This window comes from Solanum stenotomum, chromosome 8 (assembly GCF_019186545.1).
Source record: "Solanum stenotomum isolate F172 chromosome 8, ASM1918654v1, whole genome shotgun sequence".
Lineage (NCBI taxonomy): Eukaryota > Viridiplantae > Streptophyta > Magnoliopsida > Solanales > Solanaceae > Solanum > Solanum stenotomum.
In genome coordinates this window covers 19,188,686-19,207,315 of record NC_064289.1, presented here as the reverse complement: position 1 = coordinate 19,207,315, position 18,630 = coordinate 19,188,686, and the positions used below count along the sequence as shown (strand labels likewise).

General features: G+C 34.4%; 3 protein-coding genes across 3 annotated transcripts in view; all 3 read right to left on the bottom strand.

Moving 5' to 3' along the window:
- LOC125872110 (superoxide dismutase [Mn], mitochondrial) overlaps nucleotides 1-18,630 on the bottom strand; it is a 333,170-nt gene that overhangs the window by 246,618 nt on the left and 67,922 nt on the right. The gene's annotated exons all lie outside the window — the stretch shown is intronic.
- On the bottom strand, nucleotides 884-9,750 carry LOC125872095 (uncharacterized). Its single transcript, XM_049552769.1, has 8 exons — nucleotides 8,866-9,750; nucleotides 7,497-7,854; nucleotides 7,272-7,389; nucleotides 7,025-7,125; nucleotides 4,910-4,975; nucleotides 4,562-4,651; nucleotides 3,759-3,935; nucleotides 884-1,269 (listed from the first exon to the last, which is right to left on the bottom strand). Exons 1-8 carry the CDS (start codon nucleotides 9,378-9,380, stop codon nucleotides 1,234-1,236), a joined length of 1,461 nt encoding a protein of 486 aa, XP_049408726.1. The 5' UTR covers nucleotides 9,381-9,750; the 3' UTR covers nucleotides 884-1,233.
- On the bottom strand, nucleotides 16,263-16,620 carry LOC125872115 (ATP synthase small subunit 6, mitochondrial-like). The gene is made up of 2 exons (XM_049552792.1): nucleotides 16,410-16,620; nucleotides 16,263-16,309 (listed from the first exon to the last, which is right to left on the bottom strand). The coding sequence occupies exons 1-2, from the start codon at nucleotides 16,528-16,530 to the stop codon at nucleotides 16,263-16,265; spliced, it is 168 nt and encodes a 55-aa protein (XP_049408749.1). The 5' UTR covers nucleotides 16,531-16,620.

Sequence of the window (18,630 nt, the reverse complement as noted above, 5' to 3'; positions counted from 1 at the left end):
TGATTGAAAATAAGCATTTGGCCAACTCAACATTGAGATATATTTTAATACAAAAGGAGTGGTGGTGTTTAAGTATAAAATTTGCTTAAAAAGTGATAGTTTTGATGTACTTTGATTCTTCAAATTTTATTTTTTTATGTTGATAGCTTTCAAAAAAAAAATCATTATTATATTTCAAGTATATTATACTGGGACGATTTTATACAATGTTAATACTCCATCAATATCTTATATATAATTTAGTAATTAAAAACAAAATATACAAATTGCATGTATAATATAATACTAAACAAAATAATTATACATATTATTTAAATATGTGCAATGTATTTAATAGGTATGCTATTATATGACTTATCACATACACCCCTGAAATTGAAAAAAAAAAAACAAACACAATATTCCAATTTGCAATATGATATACCACATATATTTCAAGGTATATTATTGTTATTTCTAATCCTAAGGTTATACCAGACTATTGAATATGATTTATATATACATGCCCCATAAACACCTTACATTTTAAAAGAAATATATGTATTTTGTATTTCTTGGGATATATAGATTTATATGTTACAACTATCATATATTATCCTTGAGATTTTTTATTATACCATACATAGAAATGATTTATAATGTGTTTATAACGTGTTTCATATCTTACGATTTCCTTTTCAAACGTTATGGAGGAGAAAACTTTTAGCAAGATAATATGAAGGAATTGATTTGAACAACACTGACGATCTACACAAGGAAAAATAGTTATTTACTGGCCAACACCACAAATCCAGGCCTCTACTTTTAGCAAACAATTTCATGGAAATTACTGGTGACTTTCAACCTCAATTGTAACACACACCTCAGATAGGCACGCAACATGTCACCAACCATGGTGTTAAACCTAAATCAACAAATTATGCACAAAAACCTACAGTTGCTGATGAAGATATCCATATGTATGTGACAACTGCAAAACAAAAAAAAATAAAAATCACACGAACAAAAAGCTACTCGGTTTTAAATACATAGCCGGAGATTGTAAACATGCACATTCGTGATAGCACTAATTCCCGGTGAAGCAACTAAGTATCGTGTCAGTCCACCAAAACAGTAAAGTCGAGCAGATTCGCACAACTATTAGAACATTCGTACATCGTTGCTTCACTTCCAAGCAAGGACAGTTCATTATCTGCTTTCAGTAAGGAGTTTTTAAAGCAGTTCGAACTCATCTTATAGCTCCTCTGAGTTGAATTTATTCCATGCTTCCTATAGTCAAATTTCAGAATCCAATTTAGAACAGCATCACTGATGATTCCTGAACATACTACACACACTACTTACTCCACACTAGAAAACACAATACCAAACTGAGACAGTATAACAATTGGCACCTTTGAAATGCAGAACTACATGTTGTGAAACATGAGTGTATATGCTACAAACATAGACTAGCTCATTCACTTCTGGTTTCAATTAGTACAAAAGGATAAGTTGTTGTAGCTACTTTCCAAGAGATACGGAAGTTAATGTTAACCAAAGGAAAAGATGAGTAGTTACTTCTCAATAGAGATGGAAACACTGTAGAAGTGATCTGTGATAATTTTCTTTTTATTCGTCCCCCCTAAACATACGAAGGAGATTTTTTTTGGTGTACAAAAAATTTTGAATCCTTCCCTCAAAGATTACGGCTGAATTAATTATATGGATTCCATAGTCCCTCCACAAGGATGATGTGAAGAATGCCATATACAGGCACTAGATTCATTTACTGTAAAATTCGTAAGAACAAACAAGCCAAAATTATTCAGATTTTGATAACAGTACATGGCAAGGGCAAGCGCAACAGTATATGGTAAATTTGAACTGCCAAGCAAACTAAGCATTTGTTTTAACTTATTTAGATGGATTTTCTACGAGGTGTCATTTAAATTATAAAGAGGAATAACTTTTATTAGTGGAACTGCTCTTCAATCTTTCTGAAAAGTCGACCTACTTCTCTTTCTTCGATGAACTCAATGATATCTATTCCTAACCAAATTGAGCAGCTAACACTTATCTCTACTCTACTCCTCCCTGACCAGAGTCCCTGCCTCCACAGTTCTCAGGAGAAAATAAAACCTTACCCTTAAAAACCTTCTTCCCTTGTTTTATGTTTTCTGTTGAAGTCAATTGCTATTACTCTATTTCATATGGCAGTTTCAGTAAATATGGGTTGATTTTTTGTTCAAATCAAGCTTCAACTTCTCTTCTTCAGTATAACGATCGTTCAAATTCATTTTGTTTGTCAAACAGCAATTTTAAATTTTGCATTTGAGTTCGCCAGAAACAAAATCTTCTCTTAAATGCAAGCAAAAAATATATCTTGAGCTGCAATATCTAAATCTGACCACTAATTATAAAATTGAAATCTCCTATATTGATATCCTAATTTCTCAACTATTTCAGGCCCCCTTTATAAACAATGCTAGAAGTGCATGCATTATATGCAGTTAACCAAAATATCATATATACACCTTGGGAAAGAATTATATTGCATTAGCATCATCATTTTATTGGGTCAAAATTAGAAGCATCATTTATGATATGGATCACTAGTTGAACCCAATTATCAAATTCATTTGACTTGAACTTATGAAGAATTGTTCGTGCACCTAGTATATTAAGTGATTTTCTTTCCCAATATCAAATTTTAATGGTATCAACCCTTAACCTAACAATTGAATATGAACTTTTAACAGGACCAAAGCTAAATCAACAAAATCTATTTTTCCATAGAAAAAGTGAAGTCTCTGAACATTGAGTTGGCTGTGATCAAGTATTTTCTTTTGGACAAAAGAAAAATGGTTCACTGCAAGGCCAACATATTTTTAGAGCCCTTATTGTGCTCCCATATAATTTACCCCATTAAGGGGCTTTTTGTTGGATCAGTAGTAAAGATAATCCCTCCATAAGATTTCAAATAAATAATATAATGTTTGGTTGGACCCATAAAAAAATAATTAATGCAGTGTTTAGCTGGACTAATAACGAAAAGCAATCATGCATAATTAATGTAGTTTAAACTTGATACCAACACAAGTTATGGGGGACTTCATGAAATATTTTATGCGTGATAGAGAGGCATAACAATATGCATCAACAATACATTGTTGTATAAAAATCATCTTAAGACAAAATGCTCTTAGGGGTCGTTTGGTAGAGTGTGCTTTGTGTATTAGTAGTCCCTTGTTTGGTACACATTTCATGCTATGTATAACTAATGCTTGCATTAATTATACACTCTGTTATGTATTGAGGAGTGTATTACTAACACCATGAATTTCTAGATATTAGTAATGCAAAGGGATTTAATACATGGTTAAAGACCCAATTACCCCTCAAAAGCACTTTTACATCTTTTCCACCATAATTGTGGAGGATACTTTTGTAAATAAATATTTTTATACAATTCATACTATTTTTAATACACCAATATGCATAACCAAAATGCATAAGAAATAATCTATGCATAACTAATACAAGTATTACTAATACACTCTATTGAGCATTATTTTTATACATTCTACCAAACGACCCCTTAAAGTAGCTAATCTTTGCATAATATTTTATGTATTGTTATTCTCAATTAACCACCACTACTTTATTATTTACACCACACACAAATAACTAATACATGGACCAGATGACAAACATATACATGTCAGAAATGAGGATTAAAATTATGAACTTCATCACTTGATAAGCTATATACGTACCTTGAGAAGATCAAAAACCTTCTCAGCAATATACTTCTGCCGAACTGTGGCCCCTTTTTGTTGAACTTTGTCTGGGTGGACACATAAAGTTGCCTTGTGATAAATTTTTTTGACAGATATAGAAGTGATCAAATCAGTCAATGAAACTGGCTGCCAACCGCATTCAGGCCACAATACCTTCATAGCATTCAATAGTTGCAAAGGATTACTTCAAGAACTTGATACAATATCTTTAACATAGCAAAAACTATGCTTATAACTATGTAAGCCTTGCAAAAGTCTATAACTACTGGCGATATTATAAGCTATCAACAGAAGAGACGTATATGAAATATGATCGTCTTCTCATGTTTGCTTTGTGCATGAAGTTCCATGCAATACTAGATTTAAACTGAAGAGCATCGATTCTTAAAGCAACAGTTCAGAAATAACAGATTCAACCATACCAATGGCATCTCAGATAAAAGATAGGTAATCTAATGGATGCTCAAATGACACAAAAGCTAGAGCAAACATCAAACTGGCAATAAGGTCAAAAGACGAGGAACAAAATTTTATAGCAGTGCTAGTGCCTGGGAACTACTCCCATCCACACTTGTAAGAAGCAAATCTAGAGCAATTTTACCCAGCTTAATTCCATTTTTACCCAACATGAATCCAAGTGTGGATTATGGATTGAAATTGAAGTAAAGTGAGGAGGTATCTAAACTGGCTTGATAGAAAGCAGTAAACTCAGATCTCACTATGTCTTGAAAGTTTTCTAACAGGTCTAAAATGTCTTTCGAGATTAGCTAGTTACATACATGTTGTAGTGACGACAGCAACGCCCGGAGGTTGCCTTCCTTTCCAGTAGCCCAACGTTTTATGTCATAGTTCAGCGTATCAGCAAGCCTCTGCAGTAAGCAGTTTGTTCAAAATTAAAGGGAAAAACATATACAGAATGTTCGAGCAGGTTTAATGTGTGGTTTCATTGTAGATCAAAAAATAAAGAAAACTAGAGACGGGGAGATGAGAGAAAGCCAAAAGGAAAGTGAGGGAGGATAATTTCCACAGCCAATAATCTTCCTTACGTTTGCTTTGTTCCCTAGAAGAATTCATGCAACCTGTGAAAATCAGTTATTGGCAGCTTTAAGCAATCAGCAGAAACTTACATGCTTCTCTTCCTGCTCATTCTGAGACTGAAGATCACGCCGAGTCTTCTCAGCCAAAGCCTTAGCCTGATCACATAAAGAAACAGAATCAGATGCGGTAAAAAATAACCAATGCAACTTCACTTCAAAATAACACCTAGGAATAGCATTTCCATCCTTTTATGTATGCACCCCTCTCTGGAAGCATTCTGAGATGCAAAAAACAACTGAACTAGAAGTCAGATTTGCCGTCACCTAAACTTTAGAATTTTTGGGATATGAATAGAAGTATGGTTACAGACTAAGGATGCTTAGGTGCAGCTAAGATTTATGTTCAACTCCAAAAACATAGAGCTGTTAAAAATGTAGCAACAAAATTGAGTCGACTGAAGCAATTAATTACACTCCACTTGATTTTCTATAATTGAGCTCATCTCGTTACTTGTCTATTTCAATTTTTAAATGTTTTTTTCTATTTTCCTCAACTCAAAATGCAGATACTGGACTTCTTTCCATAAAGCAAGATGGACTTCCTTGAACCTGTGGTGGCTTCTAAAGCCTAAACCCAATAAGATATATAAGTGTACAGGATTGTTAGGGTATGTGGATCAAGTTGGCTGAAGAAACCTTTTTTAAACAAAACAACAGCCGACACCAAGTCCAGAAGAAGGGCACATCTACTCCAATTCAACAACTTTCCAATCTGTAGCTCCCACATCTAAAAATTCTCTTCGCGCATTTCCATTCATCTCCCTAGATCTTCTTCCTCAAAGGAGGGTTCATGATTCTTTGGCTTCAAAATGAAAATACTTCTCATACAGAATTCCTTTGTTCTTTTTCTCTTAATCTTTAACCCTCATGCTGACTAAAAGCTCTTCTTTCCTCTTCTTTTCTGTTAGTTTCTTTTCACTGAGTTTTGGCTTAGCTACCCTCAAGGATGAGCAAGCCATGAGGGAAGCGATTGATGAGATGGGTGGACAAACAGACGACAGCAATGAACCAGGTTTATACTTTTTGTTCTCTCTTGTCATCTTCTTCTCCGTTAGTCAGCCTTCCATTTTCAACTCACGGCCAGTCGAGGATCCTCCAGATAATGACGCAATAGTATACGAATCCCGTTCAGGCACTGGTGTAATGTGGATGGACACCGCTTCAAGAGAGGAAACAAAGGATCCGTGTAGCATAGCAAACAACTCAAGCATATCAAAGGAAACCTTACTCCTTCTGAACACTACACCTTTTTTTACTTTTTGTTTCTTTTTCATTTCTCAACCTCAAAAATGGAATTCCAACTGTTAGTTAAAGCCCATTTCTATACTCAAGATTACACTACAATGAGAAAGGTCAAGGTCAGATGTACAGTTTACGGTACGGGTTCGGCAGAACCTAGTAACTTTGGCCCAAACCCTGAATTTATTTTGAAAAATCTATTTAATAAGTACAAATTATAAATTTAGAACCCAACAACTCCAAAGGGTTAGATCCTAGAACCAATAAACTTCAAATCCCGATTCTGCCTCTAGAAAAGGTAGTATAAAAGTTGCACAAATAACAAAGGAAACCAATCTCGAGAATGTAACCCATTAAACAAGAGATTTGCATGGTTTTAGAATGTTTACTAGTAAACTACTATGGAACTTAGAACATCCCTCTATTTATTATTTTTGATGACTGTGGTGTGTACTTGACAAAAGCTTCTTCCTCCCTCCCTCTCTCCATCTTAAGTCTGATCCAATGCATTAAAGAGAAACTTGGCATCTAAGGAGAATGATAGTTCAGGAGATACCATCACAGGCCAAACTCACCACCCAGGAGTTCTTCACGCATCCTATTCTACTACATCTTTAAAGCTTCTCAGTTTAATAAAAATCACAAGCAAATACCAACCCATATACAGATTTTTCTTTTCTCAATGTAGCTCAATTTCTCAAATAGCCACACATAAAAAAACAACTTCAAACCCATTCATTTTAAGTAGAATCAAGGATGACTTAATGCATCTAAAAATAGGAAGGTTATTGCAAGTTATGTGAATATGCTAGCACTATACTCATCCAATAATAAAAAGGTTATTGCAAGTAACAAGGAAACGGTAGCACAATACTCGGTTAAAGGGATAGTTATAAGAAAGATTACCATGCGCTCTTGGGTCTTCAAATGATGTTTCAACCTAGCATTTCTTCTTTCTTCACTTTCATCCTCAACTTCCTGAAATGCCTCAGAGGAAGGAGCAGAGTCTGCATGTACACAATGGCGAATAAATAACAACAGGAAATGAATAACATATTTGAATTAAGACGAATGTGAAATGCTGGCATTAATAAATTCTAATGGATTAATTTCTAAAAAGAATTGGTATCTTCTTTTACAGAGATGAAGTCACCTCCAAAAAACATTAAGTCATCGACAAGGTTTTTCACAGGCGACACGTTCTTTTTACTCAATGATGACTTCTTTTCTTCTGGCCTTCCCTTCTTATGGAAACCTGCAGACATATGGCCCTGAAAGAAGAAGGGTATAGGGAGAAACATGACATGGGAACCAAAAAGGTTAGTTCATCAGATCAGTACACACAAAATCTTGGAACCCAACAGTCTTAATCCAATACCTCAGCTGCAGATTTTGGCTTTGTCATATTGCTCGGTTTGTTGATTGTCACTCTCACATTTTTGGACTTCTCTTGTGCTCTGTCCACAGGATTCTTTACAGAGGAGTCCTTTTTAGGAACATGTGGTAGTTCAGTTGTATCACTCCTAACCTTAAAATTGGCAAAATCTTCAAGTTCGTCAATTGAAGATGTCACAGGATTACTTCCACTATGATGTTCCGATGATTCTGAAAATGGCCAAGAAGAAGCATTTGCCTCACTGGTGGATGATTCAAAAACCAAAAATGGATCATCTGGTGAAGAGGAGCTTGATTTAGAAGAATTCGATTGCTGAGGACTCCTCGGGTCTGATTTTTTGCTATACAAACAGAAATGTGTAGAGTTTTAAACTATGCTTCTGAGGATGAATAGAGTGATACATATATAAAAAAAACAAGAAAGTGGCAAAGTTAGTTGACTCCATTGGTTTTGCAAGGCTTCCCTTTACTGTAGATTTGAGTTACACATTGATACATTTGAAATGTTTATTTGGCAATGTTAGTTATATCATAAGATGGTCACATCCTAACTTGAGCCACTTGGTTATTAAGATGGTAAACTTTATTCTTTGCCTCAGCATAGATGGTATCTCCTGAAACAGCTCCAAGATCAAGATGCTAGTGAACTACTAAAGAAACTATAATTTGATGGACACGTAGTAATCAATCAAACACTTGAAAAGCATTTGCTGAGAAAAAGATATTCCCTCCATTTCAATGTCTTTGTCTTACTTTCCTCTTTAGTCCATTTTAAAAAGAATGTCTCTTTCCTTTTTTGGTAACTCTTTAATTTCAACATATCACATAGCATGTTTAAAACAACAAAATTAAATGACATTTTGGTACATTCTACATAATTTTAGTTTAAGACCCTATGATTCAAAAGTCTTATTTATTATCTTAAACTCCGTGTCAAGTCAAAACAGACAAACAAAGTGGAACGGAGGGAGTAGTAAAAAAGAGATTTATGTCATATACCTCATAGAAACTTTAAGCCTCTCTCTATACCACCTCTGTATTTTCTCACATCTCAACATTCAATTTGCAAGGCCAAATACATCTTTAATTTTATAGTGAGCTCTCAACTCATAGCAGAAATCCATATGATGTTTCTAGCCTAGGATTCAGCTAATAATTTGCTTTAAATAATGAAGCAAATAACCTTTTTGCTTTCAGTTTCAGGTCACAGTTCACAAAACTAACAATAAATAAACATAACAAATTGTGGATCAACTGGAAAGTTGTAACTTCTGAGGCCAAAACATAAACAGACGGCAAAGAAAATTGAATTTCAAATACACATCGTAAGCAATTGAACTAAATACACATACCTATAACTTGGGGAGCTAAAATCACCAAATCCAGGAATCAAATCATCACTTTCTGACCTCTTTCCAGCAGGATTTTTCTTCAAACCATCCGATTTCAATCCCAAATTCCCAAACAAATCATCAATCGAGTCACTCCTCTTTGGTTCCGTACCAAACAAATCAAAATCATCATTCACATTCTTACTAGCATAGTTATTATTATTACCCGAACTCCAACCTCCCAATACTGATTCAATATCCACATTATTCTGCTGCTGCTTTGAATTTGCAAACACACCTCCAAAAATATCATTATCATCATAGTTCTGTGAAGTCTTAGACCGGAAAATTCCATCGAGATCATTCGCAAAGGGATCCCCGGAGCTGTACCCGGTGTTTTGACCCGAATTAAACCCGAGATTTGACGGAAAACCATTGCTGGAATTGTTTTTCGCCTTCAAATTAGCCATGGGCGTTGACTTGCCTCCCTGAACTTTGACGCCATATCTCTCAACCAAAACGCCAAATTCATCCATAATTTTTTCAGAAAAATTACAATAGCAGCAATTCGATCTCTGAATATTCTTATCTAATCTAACAAAAATAAAGAGAGGAAACGCAATATGTGTATGTTACAAAAATACAAAAAAAGGAAGGTGCAGAGCAATGAGCTGAAAATTGATGATGAAGAAGAAAGACTTCCTCTCAAAATAATGGAGCGTCGGTTGGTTGGTGGGTTACGTTTGTACGTGTATGAGATGTCAAATTGAGATGCTTCTTCCCAAAAATATTTACCCGCTATTTTTACTGTAACTAATCTATAAAGGGATTTTTTTTTTCCCCATATATATAGTTGTTCTCCATTTATCAAATATAGCACTTTATCCGAAAATATATAAAATCACCCTTCGAATCTTGCTTAAATTTTGTATAATATATAAATTGCATAAATTTTGATAAATCGAGTCAAGACGTATTTGGGCCAAATGAGAAAAACGAGTGCGATAATAGGAGTAGGTTGAGAGGGATGTGTTAGGTAAAGAGTGTGACTAGTCATTTTGTTTGATAGTTTGCCATTTAATTCATGATTTCAACCTAAAGAACCAATTGCTAAAAAATGTTATTTAGGAACCAGATCTTACTAAAACAATTTGTGGTTGAAATGAGCTGAGCATTACAATGAAGTGGATTTTTGTGTAATTGCTGGATATATGAACATTGGCTCAATATATATGTATCTTCCCAAATTTGAAGAGGCACTAGTACTACTACACTACTCTGCATTGCTCACTGCTCAGATTCTTCTAATTTAACATGCTCAATCAACTAGCTTAGTTCCAAATTAAACTATCTATTATCGTTCCAATTCTAACTAACTATTTGGCATTACTAGAATACGAAAATGATCGAACTAATTGCATGCATCTTTGCTCTTTCGATTGTCTTGCATGGTAAGAAACTAGAGGCTTTATGAAAGTACAGTATAAAAAACTTTAGAAAATTCAATTTTTTCTCTTAACACAATGAAGAAATTGATGTAGACGACATGTTCTGTTGAACCAGAAAAACTCATGTACCAAAAAACACTAGGCCCCAATTTATCATGTTTGCCCTCATAGAAAATAGTGTTTTTATTGTCTTGCAAAGAAATAAAGATATTAGGATGCAAATCAATTTAAATATTAGGATTAGATGCAAATCACAAACAAAACTATTAGGAGATATAAGATTCTTAGATCAGTTAGTAACAGAAAACAAATGCAGCTTTCAACTTCCAGTAACAAGAGTTTCTCCACCAACGATTCAGGAGACATTTTATGCAATACAGAATTTGTCTTTGATCGTAATAAAAAAGGCTGTCAAGTAAGGTAGACTCGATACAGCAGCAACCTTTTAAGGATGACGAGATTCAACTGCAGGCACAGAGAACAAATTGGATGTTTAGTGACTTTACATATTAAGATAATCCAGTTGTATAAGAACCGAGAGAAATGCAATTTTCCTTTACATTAGGAAGCCAAGGAGTCTTGAGGAATCTTACTTTAGATACTAAGTTTCACCATGGGATGTGATGCACCATTAAACTTTAATAGAGCCATTAGATCAGATGGTTTGGGTTTAACTTACATTATGAGAAAAAAAAAAAAAGATAAAATTTATGTTCAACATAATCCAGAGAGTTTAAGAGATTAGAGAAAATAATCCAAGGATTCTTTTATCCCGCTTCTATGGGATAATATCATGACTGCCTTAAGTGGGCTATTTCGTCACACTGCTCCTCAGCATAACTCCTAGTTTTAAGCAACATATGATGATATCATTCCACTATAATGACAGATGGTACAGCTGAACCAAAGTTTGAAATTGATTTGCAATTAACAGTCGATGAGTTATACTAAGAATAGTACCCCCAACACGTCAGGTTTAATTATATTAAGAAGAATATCTAAAACCAATCATCTAAGAGGAAACATTTTCAAGATTGGCCATCCATGTGATGGAATAAGCCCATTAAAAGAGACCAAGGGGGGCTCACACACCCAGTTGGTTCACAGTTAGGTCCAGCAGCTATGTTGCTCGGACTCTCGGAAAATGCTCTCGCAAACATGTCGGATCCTCCAAAAATGTACTACTTTCGGAGGATCTAACACACACTCAACGGCATTTTTGAAGAGTCTGGACAACATAATCCAACAGCAGCACCTGACTCATGTTTTTCTTTATGTGCTCTAGCCAACTCAAACATGATTATTTATATATAGGTCAAGGTCAATTAAAGTTTTTTAGAATAGAAGCACCCAAAGGATAAACCATGTAGATCAAAGCTTTAATTATGCAAGAGAAAACCAAATAAAGTAAAATTAGCTCCCCACTTTCTGAACAATAACTCAACACCCCTTAATCCTATTTCTTTACAGTCAGTTACTTTTTAAAGTCCGTTTCGCTTCACTTTTTTTTTTTTATAACAAGCTAAAGCACCAATGTGGCGCATTAAAAAGATTTGGATAAGGTCAACAGAGATACCCACATCATCTACATGGTCCTGGACCCCTGGTTTCCCCAAAATAATTGTTGTCATGCAGTTAAGTATTTTTCTTCACTGCTTCCTATTCAAAACATCTCCTGCTTCTTTATAAGCTGCGTACAATGGTATCATTTCCTATATTTTGCTTCTCTCCTTCCAACTTTTGATATGCTATGTGCAATGGTATTATCTCCCAGGTCTTCTTTGCTTCTTATACCATTAGCACATCAATTAAGTATTTTTCTTCACTGCTTCCTATTCAAAACATCTCCTGCTTCTTTATAAGCTGTGTACAATGGTATCATTTCCTATATTTTGCTTCTCTCCTTCCAACTTTTGATATGCTATGTGCAATGGTATTATCTCCCATGTCTTCTTTGCTTCTTATACCATTAGCACATCAATTTTTCTTTTCATGACTGTTGCAGACAAGCTAAAAACATATTCCACATATCTTCTCCTATTTCTGAAAATTCATCCCTGGTTCTTCAGGTTGCCAGGAGTTAGGATGACCTCATGTACCATAGTCCACTCGACGAAAGCAATTTTTGGTGGAATTCTTTAAGAAATGTTTCCACAGGGACATTCCCCTTGGACAAACTAAAATATTAGGATTTACCGGATAAATTGCTGGCCTTATCTCCCTTCTTCTTTAATTCATCTCTGTTTAGTAGCAGAAGTAATTGTATCTGTATTACAACTGGGAAATTTCGCATCACTTCAAACTCCTAGTCATTTAGTCATTTAAGTCTACTCTGAATCTTATGTTTCTACAGATTCTTTCAGACTCAACCGGATCTTCTGGATTTTGTACAGCTCACAATCAAGCCGTTGCAGCTCACCTTTTAGCATGTCTCTTGTTCTGTCTATTAACCTGAAAATTTCCTTTGTTACTAGGCTCTGCATCCTATTCCACCCAGTTGCAGTTCTTAGCATGAGTTTATAAGTTTTTTCCTCTACGTTACACCTAAAAGTTTCCTACTTTAAAACTTTGCCTGGCTACATCTGAGATTGTTGGTTTGCCTGTGTATTCACATATATTATAGTTCGATGGCAGACATCCTTTCTTTAACCACAAGTCACTCCTGTATTACAAAATTAAATTCTCTGGCCCACTTCACAAAAAGTATCTCACTTTTGATCATCTTTTAACAATAGGGAATGCAAACATAAATAAGCTCTCTACCCTCAACAACAAAACTTTGCAAATTAACAGCTTGTTATACAGTCATCAAAACCTAATAGCTAAATTTCAATTCATTAGCCGACCATAGTTTCTTTAACATTTCATTCCTCTCCCATGCCATAAGGTTATAGTTCCTACAGGTCATAAGGTTTTGATATCCCTGCGTCTAGAGCATTATAACAAGAGAAAAATCTCATCCTCAAAGCTCAAACTATTCGTTCTTAGCAAATTAAGGTAACAGAGTGACAACTGACAAGTCCATAATTATAGTGCTAGAGCCTGAAGCCATGCTTGATTCTTTTTTCATTACATTACACTTGTGGGGTCCATCCATGCAACAAATTCTTCATTTGCTGCAGGATTGCAGAAAATGTCGAAAAGGCATTCTTGCTACTTTGTACAAATGTAGGCATCTGTCACTTTAAATTGTTGTTCCTTATTGATGTCATCAGCGACATCAAAACGGACAATATTTTTTATAAATAGAGCACTTCTGCTCATATGTAAACACACCATAGAGAAGAAAAAATATAGAGAGAGCACTCAAAAGAAATAACCTTCTTTTAATTTTCCACCTCACTAAAATATCGTTCAAACTATATTTTTCATTCACAAACTATTTTCTTAAGTGTCTTTGAAATACCTTACTACTCTATCTATATTTTTTCTTGCCTGTGGTGTGTTTACAGATGAGCAGAAGTGCTCTATTTATAAGAAAATTTTATCCCTTTTCATGTCACTGATGACATAAATAAGGAATAACAATTCAAAATGACAGATGTCACCATTTGCAGAAAGTCTAAAGTCTATATTTACTGCAAGATTGCCTTTTTGACCTCACCCTCCTGTCCCATGCACCGCACCTGAAAGGAGGTATCTCTGTCTTATCAGAGAAAGCTCATGCCGACAAGTTCTCTACATAGGTCAAACTTATCTTTTGGTCGGTATACCCGTAAGATTTTCACTTGTGTGAATCGTTTTTATGTGAAATAATTCACTCTACACTTGCTCACGAATCCAATGATATCTCATGTCGATGTGTTTTGTCCTTGCATGGTACATAGAGTTCTTGCTCAAGTCTTTGCCTCTTCTTTCTTTTCCTCTTTGTCTTTGTTCTCTTTCTTCAACTTCCGGCAAACCTTCATGTGTGCCCTTTCATGCCACAATGATAACATTCAATATCCTTAAGTTTACCTGTGGATTTGCTTTTGTTATGTTCTCGGTTCTGAAAACCACGATTCTTCTTTCTTCCCCTAGGGATCAGTCACCAAGACATCTGACGAAGAACTTTGAAATTTTCTTCTCATCTCTTTGTTCAGGACGCTACTCTTGGCAAAATTCATAGAGATCACACCATCCAAAGCAAAATTTGATAATGAAGTTCTAAATGTTTTTCAAGAGTCTAGTAGGGAACCAAGTAGAAGCAAACATTGAATTTCTTCATCAAATTTAATGCCTATTGCCCATAACAAATAACTTATTCATAATCCCCTGAAATTTATTTAGATGATCTATCATTGGAGAACCAACATGATATTTTAAGCTTAACATTTGCTTTACCAAGATCATCTGTTGTTTCCAATCTTTCGAGCATACGAACTTTCAAGATACTCTCATAGGGTCCGAACATGTGTCTACTACTGTCTCTAGAGAAATATGGTTCAACATACTGTCATCAATCCACTGTCTAATAAATCCACAAACCTTTTTGTGCAACAAATTTCAATCTTTATCTGTTGTATTATCAGGCATTATACTGGTAATGATTGATTGATAAAAAAATTTAACATAGAGCAGATCTTCCTTTCCCTTCCAAATGTCATAGTTAACGTCATTCAAAGTAATCATTCTACTTGTGTTGACTTTCATCGTTTTCCCCAAAAATACAGATATTACAAACCAAGCTTTGATACCAGTTTGTAGGGAAACGAGGAATAAAAAAAATATACACAATCAAAATAATAGGGATTAAATGAGAAAATAATGACACTAAGAATTTTATGTGGAAACCCTTTTTTAAATGGGGAAAACCCATGGGCGAAGAAGAGCAACTAATAGGGCTGCTTATCGGATGGATCGGGCGGATAATTTCGCTTAACAGTTTGGCCTAATGGATATCGATTTTTAAATTTACTAATCGGCTAGCCAACATATAAGATATCGGTTGGTTCAATAACGGATTAGCACTTATCGGGCGGTGTATCAGCTAACCTCTACCTTTTTTCTCAATGAACGCACCTTAAACAAATGACTTCTTTTCACTATTTTAAATGCAGTTAAATTATAAAATTCTTGTATATTACAAAAAATATAGATTAATAGTAATGTAATAGTTAATAACAAAAAAGTAAATAGATTTTCAAGTTTTTGGCTTTATGGCCTTAGGACTAACAATATATAATTATATATTATGGAAACATATCAAATGATGCTAATATACCAAACAATATATCAAATGATGCTAATATACCTAAGTGTAAATATGGCAACTCTTAACAAGTTAACGGTTTATCCGATAAGGAAATTGAATAATCCACCCTCATACCAATAAGCCATTAATTATAAAATTATAATCCATTCACCAACCGTTTATTTGATAACCCAATACCAATAAGGCAATTTTGCGGTTGGCTTATAGTTACGGTTCGGTTTTGAACACCCCTAGCAATTAATATCACTATAGTAAGAAATTTTAACATGTGTATATTTTGTTTTATTACTCGTTTCCCAACAACACTCAGTGTAATATCTATTACTCCCTCCGTTTCATAAAGAATGACCTGATTTGACTTGGCACGGAGTTTAAGTAAATAAAGAAGACTTTTGAATCTTGTGGTCCTAAATTAAAGTTATGTCAAATGTACAAAATTGCCCTTAATCTTGTGGTCTTAAACATGCCACGTGGAAAGCAAAAAGTAAAATGTTACCAAAAAAGGAAAGAGGTCTTTCTTTTTGAAACTGACTAAAAAGGAAAGGAGGTCTTCTTTGTGAAACGGAGGGAGTACTACTTTTTTTTAATGTAACCTTGTCGCAGAACTTTGCTCAATGTGCTTGAGCTTTTCATCACCCGTATAATCACAAACAATACAAACACACAAATGGATAATTCAAGACTCAGAAAAGGCAAACACAAGAAGAGTACATCATATGAACCAACATACATCTACATCAATTCAATTTAGATTTAATTTGCAAGTGGACAATGACTTACTTCTTATGCTTTTGCGCAAATCGAGAGTTCTTTGCATCCTCCTCTGCAAAAATCAACAATCACCAAAGAAATCAGATTCAATTACGAAAGTATAGGCATTCAGGCAATATAAATAGGTAGAAAGAGATAACTGAGAAACAAACCAGTGAAACCGAGGGACATCTTGGTGATGATAGTGCCGGTGACGGCGAAACCAACCAGAAACGGCCAGTTGCGGCTCCATTCCCGGCGGAAAAAGATCGGCCACGGATCGAATTTTCTCATTTCCAAAATTAGGCTTCTGTGTTATCTCTCTGATTTGGTTGAATTTTCCTCGATAGTGTTTGTCTAACGGGGACACAAAAGAAAGTTGAGACAATTAAATTTTGCTTTCATTTTTTGCGACACTTTGACCAAGAAAGAAAGGGTCAAATCCACTCTAAAATATAATTAAGTAAATCTGGGATCAAATTAACATTTTCAAAATTTTCTAATCTTTTATAAAATACAAAAAAACACTTCATTTTCAATTTTTATAATTCTATCCAAACCATTTTAAAAAAGGTAAAAGAAAATAGAATTTTCTCTTCTTCTCCCTACGTTCTCTCTTCTCTTCTTCTTCTTCCTTAGAAAATCCGAAAATCCGAAAATCCGACTATCAAAACAAATATTCTCCCCCATTATCTTATCTTTCTCCTCATCTCTGGTCGTGACTCTCTCCTCTTTCTGAACTGAAGATTGTATTCGACTTAAAATGGGCAAGTCATTTTTTTGAAAGATTTTACAATTTTCGAATAATACTAAATTTTTTTCTTGGGTTAATGAACAATAAATCGTTCTATAGATGTGAAAATTGAATAATGGTGTAATGGTACCTCTAATTTATTGTTTTTGAAAGAAAATCAATAAACCCAAAAAAGCCCTAATTTTGAGGAAATGTATATATATTGTTAACATTCAGTGAAAATTCGTTTTTTGTTGCTTTTGTTGTTCTTTTTGTGACCATTTTGTTCATATGATTTTAGAAATATAGTCTTGTTCAGTTGTCCAACATATATTTCATTTGTTGAAAGATGTGTCGTATGTTGCTACATTTTAGTGATATGTTGGTATATATTCCAACAGAGTTGTCATATGTTGGAACATATCACCTATGTGTTAGGGGCTTAGCGCAACAAAATGGTCATCTGTAGTAACAAAAGATTAATCTGTGGCACAAGAAGATTCATTTGTGGCCACAGAAGATTCATTCGTGGCAACAGAAGGTAAATCTATGACAACATAATATCCATCTGTGTCAACGTAAGTATAAATTGCTACCCATTATTATTTTATAATCAATTGTAAACTCTCAACCTTTTTTTATTTACCTTGTAGATGAAATGATACAAGAAGATTCATCCATGACAACAACTCAATCTTTTATTGGTGTTGCTTCCTCTTCTAACATCAAATGCTCTTTTTGTCTATGCGAAGAATGTGAGCAGCAACATGATTATTTTATTAGTCGTGTTAAAAAATCGACTGATATTTTTAAGGACATAACTTATAATATTGATGTCCATACATCCAAGAAGATTTCACAACCTTTAAAGTGTAGGAGGTTGAAAAAATCTATTTCCCAATCACTATCTATAATTAGTGAAAGAAAAAAAATCAATGACTACCGCTCTAGTGGCACACTCAAACCCAAAAGGCAAGGAGAAGGAGAAGGAGCAGGAGAAGGAGGAGGAGGAGAATGAGAAGGAGCAAGAGAAGAATAAAGAGAATGAGAAAGTAAAAAAGAAAGCGAAAGAGAAAGAGAAACAGAAGAAAGTCGAAGTCGTCAGTTGTGATATGAAGCAACAATATCTATTTGAAGGTTTTAACATTGACAGTGAGGGTCCAACTGAACTAATGTCATCCTTCTCGCAATGGATAAACGAGGGGTCTTTACAAGTATCATGCAAAAAAGTACAGTCGTTCAACTATTATTAGTATTTCTTCTTGTTGTCCACTAAATATTTATTTATAATGATTACACAATTGTAGAAAAGACAAGGACGATCATTACTTAGCCAATTGCTCAGATCTTGAGTTCAAACAACTTGATTTTGTAGTTGTATTTCCAAAGAAGAAGGATTGGTTCTACGTAATGTCTCAACCTAATAAGTGTTGGACTGATGAGGTAAATCCATGCCTACTTTTATCTTTAGATTAAGACATGAATACATACAAATAAATTGATACAGAAATACACTTGTTGATGCATCTGTGCAGTATGCGGATGTCATTTTATACTATTTGTAGAAGAAGTCGAAGCAACAGAGTCATTCTAAATATCGATATACCACTACTAATTATTTTTTCAAAACATACATTGACAATGCCAGTGTTGTTCCTGAA